Source organism: Tetrao urogallus (assembly GCF_951394365.1).
Source record: "Tetrao urogallus genome assembly, chromosome: 6".
NCBI lineage: Eukaryota > Metazoa > Chordata > Aves > Galliformes > Phasianidae > Tetrao > Tetrao urogallus.
The window spans coordinates 44,986,645-45,014,365 of record NC_136819.1 but is presented as its reverse complement, the minus strand read 5'-3'; the positions used below and the strand labels follow the sequence as shown (position 1 = coordinate 45,014,365).

The 27,721-nt window shown below is 41.2% G+C and overlaps 1 protein-coding gene across 1 annotated transcript in view; it reads right to left on the bottom strand.

Annotated features, from left to right (window-relative positions):
- Positions 1–18,963, bottom strand: part of RIN3 (Ras and Rab interactor 3) — a gene marked incomplete at both ends in the record, with an annotated part of 54,233 nt that extends 35,270 nt beyond the window's left edge. The window contains 3 exons of the mRNA XM_079537920.1: positions 385–499; positions 3,724–3,910; positions 18,917–18,963. Of these exons, the coding sequence (XP_079394046.1) occupies positions 385–499; positions 3,724–3,910; positions 18,917–18,963 (349 nt within the window). The remainder of the gene's footprint in view (positions 1–384; positions 500–3,723; positions 3,911–18,916) is intronic.
- Between the last annotated feature and the right edge of the window lie 8,758 nt (positions 18,964–27,721).

Below are 27,721 nucleotides of genomic sequence, written 5' to 3'. Positions count from 1 at the left end.
GTTGGACAGCTGGCAGTCAATGATCTGGTGGCAGAAATAGAGATAGTGGCTGAGTTAACAGGGCTCAGCCTGTCAGAGCCTTACACTGTGCTCAGGAATTCCATCTGGTGAAAGGCAGCTCCTTGTTGGATCAAAGCACTCACCTGGGAGTGCTTTACTTTCCTGTCACATGTCTGTAAATGATAATACAAGTTGCAGAACTGCAGGGGAGCTGAGGTAAAGTGACTGCAGGAAATAGTAACCAAACTACACTGTGGAATCAAGATCTGCTTACTGTCACAAGAACAAACTGAGCACTTGCAAGTGAGACTACATAAATGCTGGTGTTCACAAGAGGATTCTGTGTAATAACCAGAGCGAGAGAAAAGACTGTGAAGAACTTACTTGACTTTTCTTCTTTAATGTTGTACTCCAGTACCCCAGGAGCATCACCTTGAACAGGCATGCGGACCACAAGGACCATGTTGTTTGCATTACCGTCTTTCCTAACCAAGAACATCTGAAAAGGGGGAGAAGAAATCAAGCTTAGCTACATTAAATGTGCTTCTGAACATTACTTAAGGTCACTGACAAAGAAATTCTTTATCAGTTCAACCTGTTTTTGAATGGTCTTAGTTTTGTTCCTCTTGGTCAAACTTTACATTACAAAAAATAACATCTCAAGGGACATTTTGTCCAGAAGAAATTCAGAGCTGCCAAGGAGCCAGCAAAATTTCTATGCATTGCCAATGTCCTACTTAAGCCCAAGGCAAACTCTTTCACCAATGGAACAATATAAAGCTGCACTCCCAATTTGTCAAGTGATACTCCTCATGTAAGCGCCCTAAACCACAAGAATTCCTAGAATGTCCTGGTTGATGTCCAAAGCAAGGAAGTCAATTTTACATTGAGAGGGAAAGGATTTAAGTGTGGAGCACAAGGCCAAAGATTCTGGTAATCACAGTGTCCCATAGCAGAGTTTTATCATGAGTACAGAAGATCATCCCAGCTGGCATGGGACCCAGCCTCTGGGTCTTGTCTTGTCCAGTCCTCTGGGTGAAGCTACGAGGCCAGACCAGGTGCTTAAGTTTTCCCAGGGCAGAATTTTGCACACTTGTCTTTGTTGTATTTTGTAAATTTCCTGCCAGCTCCAGCCTCGCAGTTTGCTTGTGTGCCTCTGGAGGGTAGCACCCCTATGGGACCAGTGAAATAATGCCAATGAAGAAAAAAAGAAAAAATAAATAAAAGGAAGAAAGAAGAAAGAGAAACAAAGAAGAAAATAAAAAGCAGAAGAGAAGAAAAAAAGAAGAAAGAATAAAATAAGAGAAAGAGAAAAGAAAGGAGAAAAAAAAATAAAGGAAAAAAGCAACAAAGAAAAAAGAAATAAGAAAGAAAAGAGAAAAGGAAAAAGGGGAAAAAGAGTGAAAGGGAAGAAGGGGGGAGGAAGGGGGAAAGAAACATATCTTATTCTTTGCACTGCATGAGCTCCCAAACTGTGTTTCTAATTAGAGCTCATTGTCAAGGATATATTTAGCTTGTACCTTGAAAATGTAGATACAAAGTAATCTGTATCCTTATCTGTCCTATGATAGTAGCTTGCAGAAGAAAGGAGTTAAAGCACTTTAATTAAAATGGAATTAAAAATTGGGCTAATTCTAGAGTCTGCATATTAATATTAGAAATAAGTTTGAGTTGATAAAATGATTAATCAATTATAATGCATGGGAAATCTTCCAAGAATACACTAATTTCTTGAAAGAGGAATTAAAAAAGAACTTGTCTTGAAGCTGAGACCTTTCTCTGCATGTCTTCCAGTCATAAGAGCATCTCATGTCTCTTTGAAACAACCATGCCAAACACACAGACTTGATGCAGCTCTGCAACTTCATACAGTGCTGTGCTCTTGGCCTATAATATTCCTAAGAGCTTGAGCCTCAGGCTCAGGTCCACTGACAGCACAGAGAAAATCCAAATAAATGCACAACAAATAGGTGCATGACTGAGGCATAGCTATTTCTAATGCTGCGCAGCTTCCACCTTCTAGATAGCAGAATTTCTGCAGTGAGGAGCCATAGAGGCTCTCCTTTCCCTGGATCTTATCACCTGTGTGGTAGAAAAGCCTCTCTAGCACACTTCAAGAGACTATCATGGCTTTGGGTCTTAGCACGATCTCATGTCACTTTGGTCAAGTGTTTCATTTGAAATTAAAGGTGAGAAGTGAAACTTGGAAATGAATCACTTCTGTTTTCTGATCATTGAGCCTGGTTGCTATGGCTCCAAAGGCTAAAATTGGACCATGGATGCTAAGATGAGAGGAAGGTGGGCTTTACTAAGCTGTACAACCCTGCTGCCCGGATCAGCACTGGAACACCAATGAGCCTCTTCCATTTTCACTGGGAGAGGTATGGAGCTGGTTCAGCTTCAGGTGTGCTGTGGGGAGCAGACAGGAGAGCCAAGACAGCACCAGCACATGCTGTCCAGTGCAGGTGACAGGCTAATGCTGCTGTGGTGTCATCTGCCTGTGCAGAGCCACGGTCAAAATCATGCTGGAGGAAGGTTTGAGGAAGTGCAGCCAGGTGCAGGGGTGTACCAGGCCCAGCACTGCCACCTGGGCAAGGACAGGGATTGTCCTGCTCAGCTCTGCTGTGGTGCCGCCTCACTTTGAGCACTGTGTGCATGTCTGGGCTGCAACATAAGGACATAGAAGAATCAGAGGCTGTCCAAAGGAGGGCTAAGAAAATGGTAAAAGGTCTGGAGGGCAAGATGTACATGAAGAACACCTGAGTTCCCTTGGTTTGTTCAGCCCAAAGAAGAGAATGAGGGGCAGCCTATTCCTTGCAGGGAGCAGATTATTAGAATAGCTTGTACCTTGAAACTGTAGATACAAACCTTCCAGCATGATTCCTAACTGCTTGCTTGCTGATACTCCCATCCACTACACCCCTTAAAGACCTCCTGCATTCCTGATAGCTTCACACACAAGCAAAGGCAGCTCTTCCTGTTCCTTCTCTCTACTTCCCTGAGTCTGAGCTACAACTGAGCAGTCACAGTCCTCTTGCACTCCTTCCACAGTTAATTCTAGTGGGATTAATTCTGGGAACAGAGGTTAGTGAAGAACACTTCTTTCTACCCACTCTGTGCCAGGCCAACATCCACTCCAAAAATCTCAAGATCTTGGAGATCTTTATGGCTTTCCTCAATCCTCATTCAGTCTTGACTGGGAAGCTTTCCCTTTTGCAAAGTAAGACTCTTCCTTTCCTCCCTCCTCCCGCCCCCCTCCTCCATCCCTCCCTTCCTTTCTTCCTTCCTTTCTTTCTTTCTTCCTTTCTTTCTTTCTTTCTTTTTCTTTCCTTCTTTCTTAATGTAAACCATTTATTCTTAACATTTCTATCTAGAAATAAAATGTAAGCAGATCTGTGGGTTAAGGCCAGAGGAGAGGATGTCTGCAGAGAAGTGAATCTAGGAAAAGCCAGGCATGGGTGCCTAGTTTTATGGTGAACAGGATAGCATGTGGTTTCATGGAGATGCCAAGTAAATAAAAGGAAGCATAATTTCTTGCTCCCTAACGGCACTAAGTTGATCTTGTGATACTGTGAGTGGTTAAAGCATCAAAAGGTAGTGGAAACAGAGAGTGTAAATTGCTAAATATTTCTGCTTCCACATGAAAAAGAGCACTGCTCCCCTAACCAGCTCCTCCAGGGGCAGGAAATGTGGTCATCTGAAATGAAACCACTTTGGACTTACCCCTGCTGCTTCGTTGCCAAGAATCGCCGCAGCTCTTTCCTGGTTCATGTTCAGCTGAAGCCAGACAGGGCAGGTCTTGATAAGTTTATCAAGGATGCTGACTCCTGACAGCGAGAGGCAGTTTCGTAGGGAAGTAGCCTGACTGAGATGTGTCTCTTTCCCCTCTTCGCTGGTATCGCTGCTGGGGCTGGAACAGAGAAAGGGAGACCCTTGTAAAAGAAGAATTGCAGATGGAAAACTCTGGGGGAGAAATGACTACAAACATAAACACACAGATACCACACAAATACGCACAGGGCACTTAACATCCAGAGAGCTCCTTGGGGGGCATCAGACAAAAGATGTCTCGTTTTGATAGACGCAGACTGGGCACGCGGCAGACAGCCCCAACAGACAGATAAGCCCGTCTTAATGAATACGGCCTCAAGCTAGTGATGCAAGCTGCCTTTCAGACCACAGGCTTGCAGAGCGCTTTCTGCTGCGATCTGTGGGTTTCAGCTCATCTGCATGCCTCGTCTGAGCAAGGTACCGGCAGCTCTCGCTTTCTGGCAGCCCTGCTCTGCTCACAGCCAGGCTGCCTTCAGGTAATCTGCAAAAAGGCAGACCAAGATTCTATCTCATTGAATCAGCAGCAAGCGCTCCCTGCTCGCATTGCTGAGGCTGTGCTGGTCAGAACGGCTGGTGGCCACAGAGATGGATGTGTCCCTGCCACTTATTCTCAGCTATGTGCAAGACATAAGAATACTGAAATTTCACTGTTGAGAATATTAAAGATGTGGGATGTCCTGTGCTTTAGGTTTCTGTTCTGAACAGAGAGGCAAGGAGTTAATTCAGTTTTCAGTCCCTATGGTTTAATGGCAAAATGACATAAAATGCTGATTTCTAACACAGATTTCCACAAAGTATTTATACATGTGCTTATCACTGCAGTCAGCAGAACTACTGTCAGGTCTGGTCTTAAGATTTCGGCTAGATGAGGCAGATTCATGCATATAGGCTCATCATTTATGTAATTAATTGATTTTGAAAGTAAAGAAAATGGAGAAAATATACACATAGTAACATGTTTTCTGCGCCAATTTTGCTGCTTATATGCAAGAGCTGGAAAGAGCAGGACTCTCACTTTTGATTTGCTGTTATTTCAAGACTTATTCATGTTCCTTTTTTTTTTTTTTTTTTTTTTAATGAGGTCAGACTTGAACTACTGAAAGAGTTCCTTCAAAGGCTCAGTGTACCACAGCATGCTTATCCCAAAATATACTTTTTATAAAAATAGCCTTTAAATCCCAAAACCAACGTCAAATAGGTGAGGAAATTTCCTTTATATATGATAGATCATGATTTTAAACAGTATAATCTGAGCAAGCAGTAAAAGGAGGAGAGCTTTCAGAAGGAAACTTGTTTTGCCTCTTGCTTTTCTTTTCTTACAGTACAAACTAAAGGAAATATTAAGTAACCATACAAAATAAGCATGTTAGATGGCATTCATACTTGGTAATGGGTAAGAAGTAACAAGCTGAAGGAAAACAAAGGTGAGATATAGAGAAATGCTCCATAAATTTGTTATAGAAAGCTGCTCCCTATATTAGTCACCCAATTGTGAAGCTGATCATGCCAATGATCTGTGAAACCCAGGGCAGAAGGAAGCTGGTGCTGGTAATGCCCTGCTATGTCAGCAGGAGATGACATGCATTGCACCAGCTCTAGTGATGCTGAACTTCATTACCCTTTAATCATGTAATGGAAAAGGACCAGCAAAGCACCAATACTCAGGAATACCATCATCTGGTGGGAACTGAGGGTCACAGCAGAGGCTGTGTAATAACCCAGAGCAGCTCAGACCTGGACATGAGCTCACACATGGCCTTCCCCGTGGGAAAACCCAGCCCTGATGTGGGCAGAGGCACCCACACCCCTATCAAGTGCATGGACTCGTTGGGGTCCTGCTCACAGCACCAGCATGGTCTTGGCAGCCAGAACAACAGACCTGAGGCTGCACATAGGGCTCATCATCTAAGTGTTAGAGAACAGATGAAAAACAAAATCATTCCAGACTCAACATATAGAAAGAAAGTTGAATGGTCAGAAAATATTTGTGTTAATACATTGCATGGTTTGAGTTTGGAGATTTTCAGTGCAGATAATTAAAGATGGTGGATGAGGCTTTTTGGCAGAACAGGAACTCGGCCTTCTGGGGACTCTCAGGGAGGAGAGTCCTTTTTAGGGGGGAATCTGGCCTTCAGAATCCAGCCCAGCAAAGGATGCAGGCTGTGATACCTGTGCAGGAACATCCCACCAAAATGGAGGCTGTAACAAAAGGGAAAGTAAAAGGAGTAATTAATGGAGTCATTAAAACAGAGAAATGTCGGGCTAGATGCTTCCTGACAGCGAGTTAAAACAAATGATGGATAAGTTCCCAAGAGAAGGAAGAGAGAAATGCATTGCCCAGGTCTCTTAAAACCATGCTTAGAGCACTAGCAAACACTCTGTAGAGCCAAATCCTGTGCTGATTAAGAAATGGGAGTGAGTGACTGAACAGACCTTTTTCAGCTGTAATGCTGTGACCCCAGACACACCAGTTGATGCAGTTACAGCACCAGACTTCTTTCCCGGGTACAGCTGTCACAAAGATCCAGATGCCAGGCTGTGGGAGTGCTTAATCCACCAATTTAATCTGGCTCTGTGGTAGTTCTGCTAGCTGCAGAGAGAAGAGGGAGCATGGGCAGCTCCCAGGTTCTTGCTGTGCTGCCAACTGAAGGGATTTGTGGGGCTGTTGCAGTGAGCAGCCAGCTTTTGCTTATTTCTCTCACTCAGATTTCACTCGTCGGATTATTTCTAGGCTCACAGTTTCAAGAAATAACACAGTTTGTGGCTAACTCCCTCTTTCTTCTCCTACCTTCCCAGTAAACCCTTAGACTGAGAAAGGTGCTGGCTTCTGTTACAGATGATGTAAAGCTGACCCTAGTGCTGCCCACTTTTCACTCCTTTTCTGAATTCTTACTGCAAGTATTTTGAAATCTTGTAGCCACTCTGCAAAATGAACTCAGCTGGGACACAGGAAACTGTGTGCTGCATACAGATTGGCAACACAGATCAATTAATTGCACAGTGATTATATGCACACACCTGCCTCAGTTTGGCAGAAGGAATCAGGTTGCTAGGTTCTAAGTAATCATAATGACAATGGTGATTTGAATTACTGCACAGTGACTATGCACTGAAATGATGACACCATCATGGCTCATTGTTTTAGAAATTAAGAACCACACTTGCCAGCTGAATAATCCTAGAAATCATCAGAATTGCAAGGGGATACATTTCACCAAATATCATGCAGATCTGCGCATGCCTTTGCAAAGGACTTCAGAGAAAGTTGCTGATGCTTCTGGCACCGAAGTCTTCCTGGCTGCACTGTGTAGGCCTGGTCACTCTGCACTGCCCAGGGGCAGCTGCAAGGCACAGCTGTGTGCAATAGCAGTGAGAGCTGTCAGATGAGCTAGGTCACAGTTTCCATCCATGCAGATGTATGGAATACATTCACTTATGTGGAAACTGCAAGTGCAGCAACACTCTTTGCAAGGAACACAGGAGCTGAAGGAGGAATTTCCTGAAGCAAACACACCAGGCATGGTGGAAGCAGATAGACAGCACTGGTAATTCCTGTGGCTGAAAGAGAGAGCTGGGAGCAGGAAACTTCATGGAAAGTATCAGATGATGGTGCTGAGATTACACAACTAAAAATACTGAGAGAAAACTCACAGACCCATTTTATACCGTGTGTCATAGCCAACCCAGCTGGACTCAGTTACAGAGCTCTGCACCACTGGTGATAGAAACAGATTATTGTATTCCTTTATTTCATAGTCTCCTTCATTCTGAAAAAGGTATGAAGTTCTGAACCTAGCCCATCAGAGAAGGAATAGTCAGTTAGAAGCAGCAAGAAAGTGCATTAAGGTTTTCCTTAGCTAGACCCATGCTACGTACACTGCTACTCTTTCTTGGTTTAATATTACTTGGTTAAATAGAATCATTAATATTCCTTATTCTGACAATTGTGAATTCGTGTGCTGCTACTTTCAGTTTACTGAGGAGGGAGGAAAATTATGCAGTGCTCAAGATAACAGACATAAATCTTTATTTTACTTCTATCTTAGATGTGGTCATTTATCAGTGCCTTCCCTTCATTCTCATAAGGCAGCCAATCTTTGCTTCTGTGATTTTAGATCAAAGTAACCCAAAATGGAGGAGAGAGATTCATTTAGTTTGTTTAATTTATGGGCCTAGCCTAGGTGACCTTGCTTAATTTTTTACCTACTTCCCAAAAGCTGACAGAATGGAGGTCAGGATACAATGTAGAACTTCTTGAGATATTTTGTCACAAAACAGAGTACTGAGAAAATGAGAGGGCCAAAAAGAGACCCATGGAAAGTCCCACAGCACAATAACTAATCTTATCCACTAAATGCTGACATTCAGACTTTACTAACATTTTTTTCATAAAAGAACCAGAAGACCAGGCACATGTCAAACAAACAAACAGAAAAAAAATGCACAACACAATGAAACGGCCAAAAAGCAGTGAGAGAGGAAAGTTCCTGAGCTGACTGCCACTCTCCAGTTAAAAAAAAAAAAAATAATAATAATAATTCCTATTAGGTTGGCAATAGATGAAGAAAAGATGTAGGCAGGTAAGCAAATGACAGGAGGTTCCTGCATTGCATAGTTCTAAAAATTGGATAATGGAAGTGACAAGATGCTCAATGTGTCCTGTGAAGAGGCTTTGCTCTATACCTTGCAGAGCACCATGTCACCAGTCCACCTTGGTATTGCCTGTGTAGCTCAGGAAGCAGTGCTTCTCAAACTGTGGTCTGCGGACAGCCTGTGGTTGGCAGAGCACTTCCTCTTGCTGACTGCTCTCCTTGTTTCCACTCCGGCTTTTATGTCCACTCTTCATTTGTTTGGTCTCTGATCCAAAGCTGATGCCCTGCATATCCCAACCTCCCCACTCAGCCCACAAAGAGCCTTGCTTAATAGCCACAGCAGCAGCTATTCCAGCTGCCAAAAGGTGAAAGATGTGGTAAACCCCCTCAAAGTTCAGCAATCATCTCTGTTTCCCACTTACTTCTTTTTCTGATACTAACACCCTCAAGTTCAGCAGTGAAGGTTTGCACCTTGCAATTAAAGGCTCACTTATGTAAACTCTTCATTACTCACCAGGGATTTCCCAGCTGCTCACCTCTGTGAAGGCCAGCACACACAGACTGCAGGCATCCCCCATCCTCCAGCTGGATATCACCTGGACTCAAGAGGAGCAAGTCCTAGCTTGTCTGAGAGCTCTGCTGGTGGGCACAGAGGGATCAGGTGTGGAAGAGCTCACTTGATGTTAAACCACTGGGCACAGAAATCAACAGAAGTATTCACAAAAGTGAGGAAGTACTGCTGTGCTTCATGGGTGAGCAGCGTAACCACTGATGTACAGGTGGAAGTAATAGATGTATCAAACTATCAGGTACATGCAGCCACAACAAAACAGTGGCAATATCCCTGTCAGGGCCTCTGGTTTGGCTCCATCAACAGCCTTGTTTTGCTGGAGCCTTATAACGAGGAGGGAGGTGTCCATAAATGCTTGTTAAGTTACTGGTTTTGCTATGTTTCCTAAGTCCTTAGGTCTGCCTCTCCATTGCAAACACAGATTATGAAGGTATGCGTGTATATCAGAAGGAACTGCATGTTCACAAGAAAGCCAAACAAAAGGTGAATGAGTTCACATAACCGCCAGTACCCAGCTCAGCTCTACTAGCAAACCAGCAGTCCCTCACTGACAGCCATGATGTGGGCAGGAACAAGATAAATGCAAGCATAAAAATTCCCTAAAGGAAGAGGCCTTTCAAAACCCTTATTTTCCTCAGCCCAGCTGTTTCCTGCATTCAAGAATGTAGAAATGAACACAGACGGCATATGGTGCATGTGAGCATCACCGGGAGCTTGGGCAGACATATTCTACTGATGTAACATGCCTTGTACTTCACTCGCTAATTTTACTGTTTGCTTTATGTAACCTTGCACACACAAACTTTTGCATTCAAAAACTTGTCTCAAAATATCTTATCAACTGTCTTTCTCTTCAGTAAAAACACACATTCCAGCCTTAGCAAATTACCCTTGTACAAGGTTTACTGGCCTTCTCCTTAATAACAGCAGACAGTGGCTGTCTTAAAGATAAGTTCTTCTCCCCTGTATTTGTAATCAGAACTCTTGGGTTATTTGTCTTTTGCCTGTTTCAAACCCAAATAATTCTCTTAGGAATTTCATCGTATCAGCAAACCTGAAGAATGAAGGATAATTTGTGGTTCTGCAAGGCACTTTTGCTGCAAAGAAGTGAACTTCTGAAATGCAGGCCTAGCCAGAAAACATTTCTGCCAAGGCCAAAGAAGCCAAAGAAAGCAAGTTTTCTAAGGAAAGTAATTGCTGGAGAATTCTGCTTTAACTTCCCTGGAAAGGTTTGAGAGGCGCAGAAATAAATAGAAATAAATGATTGGAAGAAATGATTCCCTAAGATGTAAGATTAAAATAAAATCAGCAACCTTTTCCACTCTTTGGTGTCAGAAGGGCCCAGCTAAGACACCACCTGGACAGGTGAATTTTTTCCATGCCTTTCAGATGTGCTGGAAGCTTCAAGAACCCCCTCTTTGGCTGCAGGGCCTTGGCTATTGATGGAAGTTTCACCTCGCTCTTTCCCAGCTCATCAAGCCAAGAAGGAAGAGGGGAACAAAAACCCTGGGAATGTTTTCTTCGTATTGCATTCAAAGAGGGGAAAGGGAAATGGAAAACAAAGGAGACTTCATGAAGAATATATTGTAACATGGCTTACATAAAACCCTTCTGTTTCAAACGCTACATATAAAAAAAAGTTGCATGACTAGTCAGAGAGAAAAAAAACCTCTAGTCAAAATATTAAAAGTTATACAATATTATAAATGCTGTAAGATAGTTATAAAAGCAACGGCTTTCCTCATCTTGTGAGTGGATTTAGTGTAGACATATGAGACATTTGAGCAGTCTTCCCCTCCTCCTAGGAAAGACCTGCAAATGTTCATCTCAGTCATAATTTGCAACTGGCAATGGCCATTTCATCGAGGGAAATAAATCCACTGAATTTTCATCATTTCAAGGAGCAGAGCAAAGGCCTCCAGAGGTGTGAGGCTGGTGCTCTTCTTGTTGAGTTAAAGGGCTTCAAACCAGTCAATCAGTCACCTGAACACAAATATTCATATTTTGGTTAATATTTCCTTCCAGCATCAATGTGAATGCATTTAAACACCTGGTGCTGTTTGTAAAACAAAAGTCTAAATCTATGGACATACTCTTTATCATCACTTATCCTTACTCCAGCACTTTCTTACTCCACATGTTTAATTTTGATTAGGCACTGGAAAATAGTATTTATTTCTTGCTTTGTGATCTGACAGGATCTCTGCCTGCATTCATGCTGAGGTGAAATTAGAGATTGGTTTCCCCAAAGGAAAAAGATAAAGAAGAAAACAGCTTGTTGGGATATTTCAGGAGTGTAGAAAGGTGGTGAGAGATGCTGGTGTCCTTGTGCAAAGATGGGAGTTCTGGTTTGCTGGGCTAAGCTGAGTGATGTGCCTGCAGATGGGCATGGCCCTCATTATCATGTGCTGATGGGAAACCTGGGACTATTAGGACTTGCTGGAGCAGGTGTCAGACACTGCCAGCTGTCTCTGAGGCAGCTTGGAGCTCAGCATGTGACTACAAAACCTGCCAGGCAGTAAGGAAGTCTTATCAGCTCCCACAGTCCCAGTTAAGTCATTGACAGGACCTCAAACTTGTTCTAACAGTGTTTACAGTCACTTGACCATCAGGGCTGAGACGTAAATAGACCATGACCAAGACATGCCTTCACAGCAGTTAAAGACTGTTGCGGTAATTATGTCCTCTTCAAAACATCCATGCTGTGGCCGCTCTCCCCTCCCAGCTGCCATTCATGTCTGACATGAGGGGTGTGGGTCCTTGTGCTAGGCACAGCTCTCTGACCAGCTCCCTGCCTTTCATCTGGAGAGGTTAGCAACAAGATCCAGTCAAAAAGTATCTTGTCAGAGAAAGTATTAGGATGGGAGTTCAGTACAGAACTCCTCAAAATGCCCTATGTTACATGTTTGTCCTCTGGACAGGGAGCAAAGGAATCCAAAGCCAACCTCTTTCTTGTCTGCTGATTCAGCAGGAGAAGCTCTGAGCTTTGCAAGGTGTCTGTTATTTAGCATGGAGCACTGTGAGTGACAGGTTCCTTGGAGAGAACTCAAGGGAAAACAAAGGAAAGAGAGAAGAGAGAAAAGAATTCTTGGCAAGCAAGATGAAAGGTTGGGCCAGGTCCCAGGCTGTCATTTAGCCAAATATGTGGGACAACCTTCTTTCGCCTGCAAGTCTGCTAGCAATTTGCAGATCAGTGTTGCAGGTAGCCAGCAGAACTGTCAGTCTCCCGGCACTGCTATTTTTTGGTCTCCGTTTCCTTGGTGAAGTTTCCCAAGCAGCACACAACTTAACCCAGCTCATGAGGGGCAGTGACTGCTTCTTGTTCTGCCAAAAGTTGCCTTTCTCCAGAGGACCACAGGAGGAGGGTACCTGAGCCATGCAGATTCCCTACATTTGGCAAGGTTTCCCCAGCATCCAAAAAGCTGAATGTATATTGTTGTTTTTAACAAAACACTTGAAATTCCCCAGTAATTCCTTATTCTTGCAAAAGCAAGTAGAAAGTACCAATTAACGTGGTCAGGGGATTATTTCAAGTAGCAAGACAGGTCTTTCAACCCCACCAGAAGTAACATTGCCCCACAGACCCCGAGGAATTAGAGAGCAAATACCAGCAGCCTGAACCCTTGCAGGACCAGATCTGAGCCAGAATTGCAGTCCTGACTCAGAGAACAACTCTGAGGGCATGGTTTCATGTTCCTCCAAACCCAGGGTAATGGCAGGACATTGCTGAAGGTGCAGTCCCCTGACCCCACTTGGACATATTCCCATCACTTCACTTTTGTTGCTCCACTTGCCTCATATTGAGAGGCAAGGATATTGGTTCAGAGTCCTAACCCAGCAGAAAACACCCACCAAAAAGAAAAGGCTTCCTGAGAATTGGATTCTGCTTCTGGCCTTACCCCAAAACATAAAGGATGGTCTGGGGAAAGGCCAGGGGTTAAATGCTTAACAAGAATCCAGGGAACTGGGCTACAGAGTGACTAAATCAGCTCATGCCTCAGTTTCCCTTCCTTCAGTAGCTGTAGTGAATATCTATCTTTGAATGGTTGCTGAGAGGATTAACATCTAGGAAACACCCAGTTTGTACAGCATAAACTCTCTTTATACATACAAGTGCTTTATGTTAATCTTACATTGTCATTACAATTAGTGAAAATATTTTGCCCATTTTAAAGATATCAGTAACGCAGAAAGCAGAAATCCTTTACTCAGACATAAATACACTCCCTGTTCAGCTGAATGGTGATGGAAAGTTTGGGAAAGGCACACTGCAATGTGTATGCATACATTCATCTGTTTGAAAAGAGCTACATTCTTTAGCATTCCCTGGCTCGCGTACATCTAATAGAATAACTATTTAGGAAAATGTGACTAACAGAACCAGCTATGCAGTGTTCACATCTGCTAATCCTTTGCTGCTCAAGTAATCATCCTCACTTGCAAAAAAGATTTATACTATTTTGGGTGCAGGCAAAGAGGAGCTAAGGCACTCCAAACTTCTTGCAGCTGAAACCCCAAGGGAAGCAATACCTTAGCATCCCCACTCTGGCAAGATATTCTGACTGAGGGATCCCATTTGTGAAAGTGGGTAGAATTATGTTGGGTAGCTCAGAGAGGTACAAAACAGTCAGAGGAAAGGCTTGTAGCTACAGTATTTACCATATTGGGTGATGCCTGTTGCTCTATTATACTTGCAGAGCTTAAATAACGCTGCTTACTTAACCACAGCTGCTTTGCAGTCCTATTTATCCTGAACTCATACACGCATACACACACACAAACTTCACAGTCAAAAACACTAGCTGAAAGCTTGCCTTGTCCCTCTGAAAAGCAAGCACCCCTCAGCCTGAGACGGATTTCTGTCTCAGCTCTTCTCTGTTGGAGTTGCTCTGGACTGACACCAGCACACAGTTCAAATACAGCCACATGCACGCTTGTGCTGTATGGATTGCCAACAACAGGGAGAATGGGATGGGACAACTGTGATAAAGAGAGGTAAAATCAGCAAGGAAGTCTTGAATTGTTGGATGATTATTGAAAATAAGCACCAAATGCTCAGCAGTCTACTTATCTGCATTGCAATAGCATCCCTAGTTCCCTGTAAGGATTAGGACATGCTCACTGCTGACTGCAGCCCTTACCTCAAACTGTTTCACTGCTGCAAAACACCCTGTGGCAAACGGCTGCATCACCCCTGGGTAGAAATCCATCTGTAATCCCACCTCCTTAGGGGTCAGCTCCGGTGTGAAGGCCCAGCCAGCTGGAATCCCAGGGGTGGAGAAGTTGAAGGAAGAGGCAGGTGGATTTTGTGTTTGGTTACAGAAAAGTGACTCTGTAGGGACCACAGCCAGCTGTGAGAGGTCATGGGAGCTCCTTTGAACCCTACAAAGCATGTGTGTGTGCATTGGGTGGGGTGGACAGAAGTTGAATTAAAGACAACTGAGTGATCTAAAGCCCTGAGATGTCCCTCTAGAGCTGCAAGAATTGGCTTTTAAGCATGACTTTGCATTAACTACTTCCACTGGTTCTTGATAGTCTTCTTAAAGCTACTCTTCTACAGTAAAACAGTCTTCACCCGTTCTTCTCAGTTTTCATCTGTAGTTATTCTCTGAAGGCAAATCTAAAGTCTTTGCAGCATGTACGCTTCAAACATATAGTTAGGAAAGTCTGATGAGACTTTGGGGACACTGCACAGCTTTTAGTCACCTTTGATGGCAATACCTACCCTCTTCTCACAGATCCATCTGTGGATTCTGTCACAGTTCTTGTGGTCAGAATTTGGTCAGTTATTCTGAACAGCTGCCTTTTCTTTCTAGTTACCCCTCCAAAGAAATATTTATTTCTATTCCCAAATGAAAAAAGCCTTCTCTCTTCCAAAATGGCTAAATGTTTGTGATGGACAGTATGTTGGACTAGTTTCACTAACTCACTTAAGTTTCTGTGCTCTGTAGCAATCTAAGCAGGAAAGCAATTAAAGCTCCAAGAAGTGAATCTTGATGCAGCTTCTTTTTCTAATAGATTCATTTTAATTATTTGCTTTCCATTGTCTTTTTTTTTTTTAGTTCATGTTAGAGATCCTTCTGAGTCTCACAAGCCTATGTTGCTGACCTCATAAAAGGTCATATTCATCATGTTCATGGATGAATAAATAGGCAAAATAAATCCTCTCTTAGATAAGTCAGCTATATACATATGGTGTGGTAAAGGTTGAAGTGAACCCAAATTTGTGCCAAGCAACCCTCAGAGCTACTCTCTGGGACACACTGATCAAGGTGAGTATCAGTACACAGAGAAAGAGAGACAGGTGCATGCACTCATGTGCATTTTATGGACCATACTGCCTCTAGGTTGGAAAGCCAGCAATGCAAAACTGTGCATACCCACTTGGGACAGGAAGTGAGAAACTATCTTTAGCTGAAATTGTAGTGGAAAGGAAAGGAGATGAACAGAAGGCTGTTTATGTTTGTGTCTGCATTCTATGAACACTGATATGGGACTGTCTGCAGTGATGAGGAGTTCCCCACTCAAGGTCAGTATTTCCAGCATGGTCTGTGCCCTAGCAAGAGAAAGGACAGTTGTCTTTTGCGCCAGCACACTGTTGCACAAATGCTCAAGCAGTCGCTAAGGTTGGTGGTGATCACAAGACGAGTGAGCAAACATGATTCTCTGTCAAATAAATTCCAGGGGATTTCAAATCCATTCTCTGAAGGCATCAAACTCATGTGTCTTTAGGGAGCACCCCTTTCTTTGTATGTTTGCAGTAATTTCCTGATCCTGGTGCAACACATAGCCATTTCCTTCCTGAGTAGCATCATCCTCTGGGAATGGAAAATTTCCTCCTTTATCAGAGCTTGACAGACAGCAGAGTGATTTGATAATACTGATTTGTTCCCAGCTGCCAACCCCACCTAAACACTGCGTCTCACACATTCCAGGTCGATGTTTTCTTTAAGCAGCACTTTGCATTGTGCCCCAGACCTCCTAGGGCCAACGGAACTTGTCCACTAGTTCAAATCAGGTTAGTTTATAGTTCTTCTCATAGGACAGTTCTAGAGAAAACTTATGGGTTTTTTGTTTGGTTTTTTTTTCCATTGTTTTATCTGTAAGTGTTGGCATTAGATTTATTTACATCACTACAGAGCAAGGTGTGTAATCTTGCAGGAGAGATACTTGATAGGTGACATTTTTTGGCCAACAAGTTATCTACAAGATCCCATTCCAGGATAAATGATGGTTTTGACAGAGTGCTTACCAGAACTGTTCTCTGGTCTCCTCTTCACAGGAGATCAGATTAGATAATCAAAACAGTCCTCCGTGAACCAATATGAGAGGTTCAATTCTCAGACTCCTCCAGTTCTTCATTTCTTTATTCTACATAAATTGCATGAAATCACTGTCAATTGTGACGGTAGACATGTTGCAGAAGAGATGTACAATCATTGCTTCATTAGCTAGCCTGGTCACCCAGAAAGTGAGAACCACTGTAACTCATTCCAATGGCCTGAACCAGCCACTATCCTGAAAGACTATTATATTTGCACACTGCAGGTGACATCTGTCTCAGCTCCTATCTGCTCTTCTCATCATCTCCTCCATGCATTTACCAGATGTTGGAATGGAGGCATATACCTTTTCATAAAACCATAGCCACCAGGCTCAATCAGCTCACATTTCTCCAGATGTTTTGTGATCTCATCACTTATTAATGTTCCTAGCTAAGTTAGCTCGACTCTAGGTCAGGATAAGTGGTTGTAACCTCACCAACCAGTTTTGGAAGAATTCACTAAGACTGATTTTTGTTAGTTACCCTTAGTTACCCTCCTCCCCACACTCATCCCTGTGGAGCTTTTAGTTTTGGACATAGATTTCTCCCGTCTTACGGCCATTTCAGAGGTGTAAGTCAGCAGAACTTCCCTATTGATTTGCTACAAGTAACATGAACTCTGTCAATCATTACAAGGAATAGATACATGGATAGCTTCCAAATTGCCAAGATAGTTCTGTAACAATTTGCACTGTCATAGTTCTGTGCACGTAAGAAAGCTTTCACCTTTAATTAACACCCTGAAGACCCAGATGGATAAAAGCACAATCTCAGCAATTGCTCGTGCAGGTTTTCTGCTCAGAATTTTAAAATTGGGCCCAAATTCTCCACCAGCGCCTTACCTCTACAACCATTTCTTTCGAAAGTTACTGATTTTGTCTACACATACTTCATGAAATCGGTGCCCAATTGCATGTGACCATAACAGAAAATTAGTCAGGAGTAATTCTGTAATGTGCTGCAGGCTACAAAGTATGCAAGCTGAAGTGTAATTTTGAGGATCTTCAGGAATATTGTGGCACATAAACAGAGCTAAAACAGAATTTTTAAATACATAAATTCTTATTTAAGAGTGGGAGATAGATAATATGGTGGATAAAAAAAATCAGTTACTGAAATAAAGGAATGTTGTTAAATTATTCAGATTATCACTTATTTATGAACCCCATGTGCCATGCCCATTCATACTTCAACATTCCTGGAATCACTTATTTACTGCCCAAGTCCAGGGCTTATGTCTTATTTTCTTCTGCAGCTCTAAACTGACCGCAAATCTTTGCAAGCATGTGGCTCCTTTCAACCAAGCTTAGAAAGAGATAAACAGTATAAATCTTCCACTTTCTCAGTCCGTGGCATCTTCGCTATCACAAATGCAGGGAATATCTGCAAAGTGTAAATTCTTTGGATTATTGAATTCCTCCTGTCAGTCTACTGCGATTGGCTTCTTTTATTTTTTTCCTCAAGGCTGTGTGCGTGATCTTTATCCTTTAGTGTTTGACATTAACTTGAACTGAGTAATTGTACCTTTGAACAGGAATGACACTGTTCCTGGCAGCTTAGTAAAAAATATGAAGTCAAAAGCAATGAAAGCAGGGTTTTCCTTCTGTCCCCTTCACTCCATGTGTGTGTTTAGGAACAGTGCTATGGTGGAGCTATAGCTGCCTGCCAGCACCATTTTTACCCCCTTTTTGAGTTTGACTTGCAGCATACTCAGTGACTGAAAATGCAAACATAACACATCCCTCAACCTATACAGCTTCTACTGCACCCATCATAGACATGTCTGGGAGCTCTTACTCATGGGAAAGAGACTATCTAAGAGTATCAGACAGATAAAAACCACTCTTATTATCTGGCATTACATGTTTTTCCAAGGAAGGTGATGGAAGTTTTCAGCAGCTATGTCATTTTCCCCTGATTGTTTTAAACAGGAAACAGAAATGCTCAGCTTCAGGCATCAGCTTTAAGTTATAACTGAGCTTTGGTCAGATTCCAGCCTGATCCTGGAGTCCCAGCAGCTGACTGTCCTCCAAATCAAAACCATTCTCTCCCTCTCTATGTTTTCTCGGAGCATGAACCTGCAAGCTGCAACACCTGTCCACCAGGAGCAAGGAAAGCCTGGAATATTTTCCTAACCAAAAGTATACCTGAAGTCTCCTGGGAGTCTGCGGACACGGTTTGTGCATACTTTCATTACACAGATCTGGAGTGACTGCCAGCTTGCATGGATGCCCTTACCCAATACTCAGCATTTCAGCAGAAATAAAGCAAGCCTCCCAGAAAAGACTCATAGCGTTTCCAAAAGCACAGATCTCTCTTCTGTCCTTTCCCTAAATTGCAGCTCAAAATTTGTGCTTATTCTCCCCTAAATAGCTGAGATTCAAGTCAAATAAAGGTAGTGCTGTTTGTTTTCAGCTTGAAGACGCTAGCTAAAGGAAATACTGTAAATTACAGCATGAACATGCCACACCAGTGTGAATGTATAGCTGAGAGCTCCCCGGCCAGCTTGCAAATGCAGCTGAGAGCTCTTTGTTAAGTGGGAAAAGCAAAGCAACGTAGTTGTTAGAAACAAACAGTCATGTAAGTTTCAGGACTTACCCTGAGTCATCCCTGGCTCCCTCATCTCGGGCTGATGTTTTCATCATTACAGCAAACTTTAAGACACTTTCTGTTTCACAGTGGCTTTAGAGTTCCTTGGTAAAGAAAGCAATTCCTTTCCATCGCTGAGCAGAACATCCACATCCTCTGGTTTTGTATTGAAGATGATATTTCAAGGGGCAGCAGGGGGAGGACGTTTAAAACCAACTTCAGGCTCAGTAATATCGGAGGGCAGACGACTAAACAGGCACTGAAATGAAAGCAAACTACCAAGAAGGTCTGATTTTAGCCTCTCTTCTTTCTACTTCCTGTATTTATATGAATGGGGGATTTCAGGAAGAGGCAGTCTTTGGTGGTCAAGGGTGTGTGTGTGTGTGCGTGTGTGCGTGTGTGTATATATTAGAAAGCCATATTTAGTAGTGAAGGCAGGTTAACCTTATTAGAAAGAAGGGCCTGAAACTGTCAGCTTCTACTTTGTTTCTCTAACTTAAGTAAATACAGGGGAGTTTGTTTTACAGACTGCAGGTATATCAGTAGGCAACAGAGCATGGTGAACTTTGTAAAGGATTTTATAAGGCAGCAAAGCATTAAGTCTCCGTCTGCAAATTCCTGAAGCATGTGTATTTCTATTGCTTGAGTAACTGGAACCAGATGGAGCTTGGAAACCTTTATATTTACACAGGACCTGGGAAAATGAAATGTCTAACACAGGCAGAGGACATTTATGCAAAGAAGTTAATGCAGAAGGTAATGATAAGGCTGTAAGACTGCTAGTAAATGAACAGCTGTCTGTTTGACCTGGAGTTACTTAAGTGGTTGAGTAGTTTGCTGTACTGAAAACCCAACTGAACGCAGACCAGCTGTGGAGGCTGGGAGCTGACAGATGTGCTGTCAGACAGGGCTAATGGCACTCCTGCTTGGCAGCTCTATTATTCAGGAAATATTTGATATTGGAAGAATGCATAATGGAAAAAAGCAAAGTAGAAATATGAAGCAGAGGCAAAGAAAAGTAATTGCTTGGAACAGAGGAGATGACAGTAACTTGTTTCTCCTTTTATTTTTAGAAGAAACTTCTCAGCTTTCTATTGTCCAGTAAGTACTTTGCCATGTAGCCCACCTTAGAAATGGAAATGTCGGGCAGCTCCCAGTGTATCCGCATGAGAGAAACTTGACTTATGTAGAACACAGAACTTGTTCTGCTAGCTTGAGCTCGGAGGAACCAGGGAACCTTCCTGTAATCTAGACCCATTTGTGTAACTCAAGATAAACTTTTCTCAAGGGTTTTTCAGTCAAATATTGTGTTGGCATTGGGAAACCTGTCTTCTAGCTTCCAGAAGGATTTCTCTTAGAAAATCAAAGAGCTGATATAAAGGCTGCATGATGGAAAATCCACAACCCTGCTACAGGTGTCTTAGTGTTTAATTATCAGTATCATCTAGATTTCAGATCAGACTTTTTGCCTTAGTCTTAAAATTTCTGTTATTGTATCTCATTATATTCTCTTCTACTAAATTAAGGACTTCTTCGCTCCAACTCATGTTGCCAGTTAGACAATTACAAACTAATTCAATGTTGCATTTAACTCTGAAGCAAACTGGTTGGCTGAGATTCACTCATCCCTCTTTGCAGGCTTGTCATATCTCATGAATCTTTCTGGTAGCTGCAGTACTGTTGGTTCTGGGCACAGAGATCCAAGAAGTACACTCCAAACTTGTTCTCCAGCTTGTCACCTTTGAAATACACCTTGGGTATTAGCATAAGAACAAGATTCTAGATACATTCCACAAATTCAGCCCCACGCCACCATTTCATTTCCCTACATTGCAACCCGGCTAGGACCGGGATACTGAGTTTACCTTTGCTTATCTGGGAAACAAGGGTAGAAAGCTTTAAGGGTGAGCTGTTCTGCATGAACCTACTCAGATGGAGAAATCTGTGCTTACACAAAGATGCAGTCATCCTAGGCAAAGAAATAAGACCCTATAGATGCATAAGATCAGTTTTCAGCAAGCGACAGGCATTTCCAAAAATGCTGTCAGGCAGGAAGTACTATTAAAAACACAGGAAAAAAATTGCAAAAATACAGAATGCAAAATACAGTATTGTGGTCTTTCAGTTTGACATTATTTGAGAAAAGCTCTTTTTTGGTTTCTTGTGAAAACTTTCACACAATTCATAATGGTACAGGTTCAGAAATGTGAAGTTTTTAAAGTATTTCTGTTAAAGACAATGGGCAAAAATTCTCGAAAAAGACTCTTTTTTTCCCCTCACAAATATGTTAGTGTCTCTGCAATATTAATAATAATATAATGCTGTATAAGCATTTCTGTAAAATACATAAAAAATGGAAATTAGGACGAATTTTAATATATTTTTTTCAGAGCTTTTCTGTGTGTTTTTTCTTAAGCCAGAGATCCGACGGGCTTGGAGTGAGACGCTGTGTTGTAGGATCAGGCTGTGGTACACAGTTGTACAAAAGCTACATGACAAACACTGCAAAATGGCACTTCTCTGAGATACATCCAAGCCAAACAGGTTTTAGAGAAAACTTGGAGAATTATTTAGATGTGACATATTCATTAAACTAATTTTTAGCCTACAGATTGCTGCGATATCAGTGTGAGCTAGAAGGAAGGGGGTGGGGGAGAAATTCTTGTCCTTTTTTTGGGCAGATTCACCCCTTCCATCTTAAACCACACCATTTGGCCGAGTTGAGAAGGTTTAAAAATGAGAGAAGCACTTAAGTGCAGTTTGGTTTTATTGAAGTGCTTTCAGCACATGCACAGACTATGTGACATTTCTGCTTTTTACACAGTAGGATGCAGCTGCATCATGGTAAATTCCTGCAGGAACTGTCATGCCTACTGTGTCACTAATCCATAGATTATGTGCCTTTTATAAAGCCTATTACGTAACAGGTCACAATGGGTCATGAGGTCAAACGTACAGGGAATTAAAAGAATGGTACTTTCTACAGCCAGATTTTGATTCTTGGAAGTTAATTCTGTAGGGAAGAGGAGTCATTTCCTTAGAAACACCTAGCCTAGCATATACCGAAGAATGAACCCTTGTGCAAAAGTCAAAGGAAGCAGGATATTGCTTTTCTCCACTTCACAAGGATTCTCCTGTAGATATACAAAAACACAGTGGCTAATTACAGGTTTTGTACAAAAGCATGCAGTGTGGCTATGGAAAATAAGGTCAAAGTTTTATCTCTGTCACCTGGGGTAAATTGGCAAAGAGTATTAATGGGAAGACTCTTGCCTAATGAATAGTTAAAAAATATAGTATCTGAGAGTAAGGTTCCTTCTTCAAAGAACTGAGTTTAGAAGCTTTCCTTCAGCCCAGAATATACAGCATACAGAGACTGTGCATCTACCCTAGAAGTCATAAGATAGCTGTATGTCTGCCTTTTGGAATAGGCAATCAAGAGTAAGTGGGACTATTTTTTTTCTCTGCTATCTCCAGAGCCTAGGTGTCTGGGAAGGTGAAATAGCACTATGGGGCTTTTAGATCACGCTTCCATTCCCTTTTGTCAGCATTCAGTACCCAATGGGAACCTGATGGATTCCACTGTACCATGGGGCCAAAATACTGGATAAGGATGTTTCTGAGATTGCCATATTTGTTCTGGATTGGTGCCTCAGTACAGCAGACGATATTCTCAGCAGACCAAACATTTCTAGTACCAAAAGAGCAAATCTTGCATTTTGAAATTGCTGTGGATCAAACTGATACACTTGACTCACCCCAAAATATTGGCTTGATCCAAGTGATACTCCCTTGAACAGATGAAAACGTGGGCCTTCTGTCTTTCAGTGTGGCAGAGTCCAGATTTCAGCAAGAAAGTGCAGGCACATATCCTAGCTGGGTCCTGAAATTTTAGATTTTCAACAATAAATAAGAGAACGCTTCACACAGTCTCATCACCTGAGTAAAATACAATCCAGTAGTTCTTATATAATTTATTGATAGTGTACATGTGTTAATAACATAGTGCATTACCATACTGACTGCTAGACTCTTTTATAAATGCCTATTTAACTATTTATTTTTAATTTTCCACAACAAAAATAATCAAATATCATGCCAACATTTTGTAACAAATTATCACATTAAATCCGTATGAATTTCATGACATATTCATCTGTACAAAGGACCCCATATACACAGAGCATTCACAGTGCATAAGGTCACAGTCATTGAAAAAATAAATAACATGATAAATAGAATTTTTGTTATTTACAGTTTACAAACTCATCCCTTTCTGTTTTCAAAGTAAGCAGTTCTAGAAAGTTTTAATAAAATTTAAAGAGGTACTGCACCACCTAAGGGTGCACTGCAAATGGCTGTAAGTATGAAGCACAGGGAAGTTTAAAAGGTTCAGAAGTTATTTTAGCAATCGTAAATGATTTCAAATACCTGCTTGCAATGGAGGAGATAGCAGGTGCCAAATTCTGCTCACAATTCCACTGATGAGAATTTGTGCCAACTATCAGGACAATAATGAGAGCTGGCATCGCTCCCAAGAACGTGAAGGCAAGAATTTGGTCATAACTTCACTGCAGAGTTTCAGCCATTTGGAACAATGATGCTGCTGGGGAAGCAGACTTGAGTGTTCTCTGTGTACCCAACCGGTATATGAATGAAGGCAATAATCTTTTCTGCAAAATCCTCTGAAAAGAAGCATCACAATCTTTCCAGAGACTTTATCTGTCTGGTTTTGATATATTCTGATAACCTTTAGATTTTGTCATAATTCCCTATTGCTATAAATCAACCTTTATATTTGTTTTTCAAGTTTGCCAAGATCATCTCAATGATAAGACAGCAACAATCACATACATTCTTTGTGCAACTAAAAAAAAAAAAAAAAGAATTAAATTCAAATTGGTAACTCTTGTAGGAAAATACCAAGTGACCTTAATTTCCTACACTCTTTCATTTATTTCAGAGGTTTACTATATGTCAGAAGTATGGTAGGAAGCAGAACATATGATGTACAAAGTGCCACAATCATTATACATCTCAGCCTGTAGAGAAGGAGCTACACATATTTCAAATTTCAGGATAGGGATGAAGAATCTCAAGGGGTGAGATCCCTTCTGAAGCTTTCTCCAGGGAGAAAATAGGAGGACATCACACATGGAGAAAGAAATTGCATGCTCAATTTATTCACATTGAGGTTTTTAAATCTGTGCACACTAGGTCAGGAATTGGAAAGCACACATCAGTTGATCAACATTCTTCTCTTCATCACAACACTTGCATACAGAATTTTCAGAATAGTTTAAGGAAGTAATAAGGGGTAATGGGGGGCTTGGTACAGAATTGGTACAACTAAATGCTGTCATTCACCTGTGTAACCATCATATAAATCTCATCACTCAACAGACTGAAAAATCTAGACTTCAAAGAAATATAAAGGAAAATATGTAGCGAATGTCTGAGCTGCAGAGCTTTTCTTATGAGTGCTTAAACACAAATAAGTGAAGGATCTGAGCCTTGCAGTGACAGAATATTATGTCCAAAAGTGATGCATTTCAATACTTGAAAAAAAGATTCTTTGGTTTCACCTGTCTATCAGTGTTACTTTAGTGTCTGCTTCATATTACATTAGGTCTGCTCTTTCCTTGGCATGGATGATCAGGCAGTATTTATACAACTTAAAGCACTCTACAAAAAAGAAGAAAAAAAATCTAGCAGTGGTACACAAATAAATAACGTTACGATTGCAAGAAATCCAAAAATGGAAGACACCCAGACTCATGTAGGATTTGTGCAACTAGAGCAAACACACAGTAAAATCAAGTGTGTACAATTAAAGCACAGTCACAAAGGAAACCAAATAATAGTCTTCCCTATCATTGCTGTATAAGTATTAGACTTGGAAAGACATTTTCCATTTGCTTGCACATTAGAGGAATATTTACTAATATAGTCTAAAATCAGAAACTAATTATATGTTAGTCACAGCTGCAGCAAGCATACCATAAAATAAAATTGGCACGCTGATGACTGAGCCAGGAGAAAGGTGGTTGACTGCCATACATGTTGGGAAGACTTAAGGTATTCAGCTAGACTGGACTTCAGCCTACAGCAGGTCATCAAACAGTCATTTTAAGATAACCATAACTGTAGATTACTGTTTTAGATTTAGGCAAATAGATCCCTAGCCTGAAATATTTATTCGGGCAATATTTTTCATGAATCAGTGTGAGTCAGAGTACCAAATCTGAACTTTTATGACACAACTTTATAATGCAGTACAAGAGTTACAGTCTGTAGAGAATCAGACACTTCTGACTTCAATGGCAACACTCCCATGCAGTCACTATAGATAGGTCTGCGCTCTGTGGATCTATGTGGGACTGTACTACTCCTGTGGAACTGTAGCACAGAAGAGCTGCTAGAAGCTCTGCTTGGCCAGCTGTAATTCAGTTTTGATGCCACTGTATACCAGGAAAGGTACACTGTTTTGAAATATATGGGACAGAGAACCAGTTCTCCTCTTATTCATGAGTGGAAATCCACAATGGTGTCAGCAGAGCAGAAGTCCACGGATTCTGTCCAAACCTTTCAACTTGAGTGAGAATTAAAAATTGTAGACTACAAAACAAACATGAGCGTGACAGAAAGCCCAAAAGTCATGCTCAGCTGTCATCAATCCAGCAAGGCACTTAAATATATGTTTAGTTTTAAGCATGGAATCAATCCTCACGAAGTTAAGCTTTGCTGGATAAGGGCTATGTCTTTCTGCATCGTATTACTCTTCAGTGTTAGTAGGCTGGCAATTTTCAAATCGCATCCACAAGCTTTCTTTTCACTCTTGAACTGAATGTTAGCTTAGACAACATTGTGACATACATTCCAAACACAGACAGCTAACTATTGCAATAGTTAGTAAAACAAAATGGCTACAAAATTTTCCAAACCCAATCTGAACACATGCAATATAGAATTGTAGAAACTTCAGAGAGCCAAGTGCAAATCATTCCTTTTCATCATTGGAAAATGGCAAAATTTGAAGTAGTTTCCTGACACAAGCAAATTATTTTCTGTACACATGAAAGGCACTATTCCGCTAGTACTCAGCAATATTCTCCTGAATTACTGACACATTCTGAAGTGGGTATCTGACAGACAGCAATTTGTCAGTTAGATCTTTCTCAGTCCATTCAATTATCTGCATGGCTTGCCTATAATTACCATCTTTCTTTATTTTAGCATATTAGTAATGACTATATGGGGACTCTAACTACTTCATATGATCATGTGTCATCAAGGCCCTGATACAGCATCTAATAATTCTTTGGCAAACAATATATCCCTGGTCACATGGTTGTGTCAGAGGAGAATCCTACTAAAGTCATTTATAATGATAAGCATGGCACGATACCTGTCTTGTAAAAGAAGATGTGTATGAGACTGCTTCGGAAAATGCAGCACTGCAATTCAATATAAATCGTCCTGAAATGTGGTCCACATTTTAGGAAGAGCTATACAATGACAGGACCTGCTATGCAATTTAAGGTCAGCATTATTTTCCAAGACTGCCTCTTCCTACAGTAGAACACTCTGTTTTTTGGAGCAGGTGATATTAAATTTAGGAAAAATAATTTTAAAAAATGTCTCAAGGATTCATGGCATTAGGAAACACAATTTCATGCATTTTTGAGCTGGGGATCAGCTGTGATGGAAGAAATTGGTGCCCCTAGTCTTTTAAAATTACCTGGCTCAGAAATATGAAGATACAGTACAATCTGCTAGATCTGGCACTGTAAACATCAATGCCCTCATCAATGTCAACTCAGCTGATCACTAGGCAGGCATTCAGAACTAGATTTTGGAACTACTATTAAGTAGTGTAAATACATCTGAGTTGCCCAAACTGTGCACGGAAGAGCAAACGTTTGCTTGTAGGCAACTAGTTCTGCAAGCCCAGCCTCTATCTCTGCTCCTTTCAGGTTCAAATATAAGCCATCATGAGAGTATCAGCAGCATACTGTCATTCTGAAAAATAGCAGAGAAGACAGTAAGAATAGAGACGGATGCTCCTACAGCAGTGCACTTTCACAACTCTTCTGCAACAGAAGACTCAAGAATGAAAATGAATCTCTTCAGCTTTGCTGCTATACTACAGCAGAAATGTCTTGAACGCCAGGAAATAAGGTCATCTACATGCTTGAGGACAAACGTGTTTACTGTCATTCTTGGCTATTCAATAAAGCATTTTAATAATGCTGTACTTATTTCCATCTTAAGATTTGTGTAGTTTAACTGCACAACTACCTAATTAAGGTGAAAAACCCTAACTGGGTACTAATAATGACATTGATTACAAAGTGTAAAGCAAGTAACAAATATATCGCTCCTTTTCCTGTAGGATTTTATTAGAAGGATCCAATTCCTAAAAAAGCTCAACAGCAGAATTCATTCTTTAATTTGTATCAAAATAGATTTTAAATAGCCTTAATTGTAAACACATTTCCTGGTGTAAACAGTGTCCTACATGTGAGCTGGTTGAACTCAATTATTTAATCAGGTATACTGAGACAAGGAACTTTTTAATTTAGTTCTTATTCACTAAGTTTCTTTAGTATGTTCTCAGTGACACAGTAACGGGAAGTTTTATATATAGTCTTAAGTGCAAAATATTAATATATTTAAAAATGTATCAACTTTTAGTTGATAGATTTGTTTTGGTTTATAAACATTAAAAAATTAAAAAAATCTATGTATAAAGTTAACTGTGCTTCTTTAGAAGATCTTTCACTCATATACAGCTTCAAAGTTTAGTAGCAA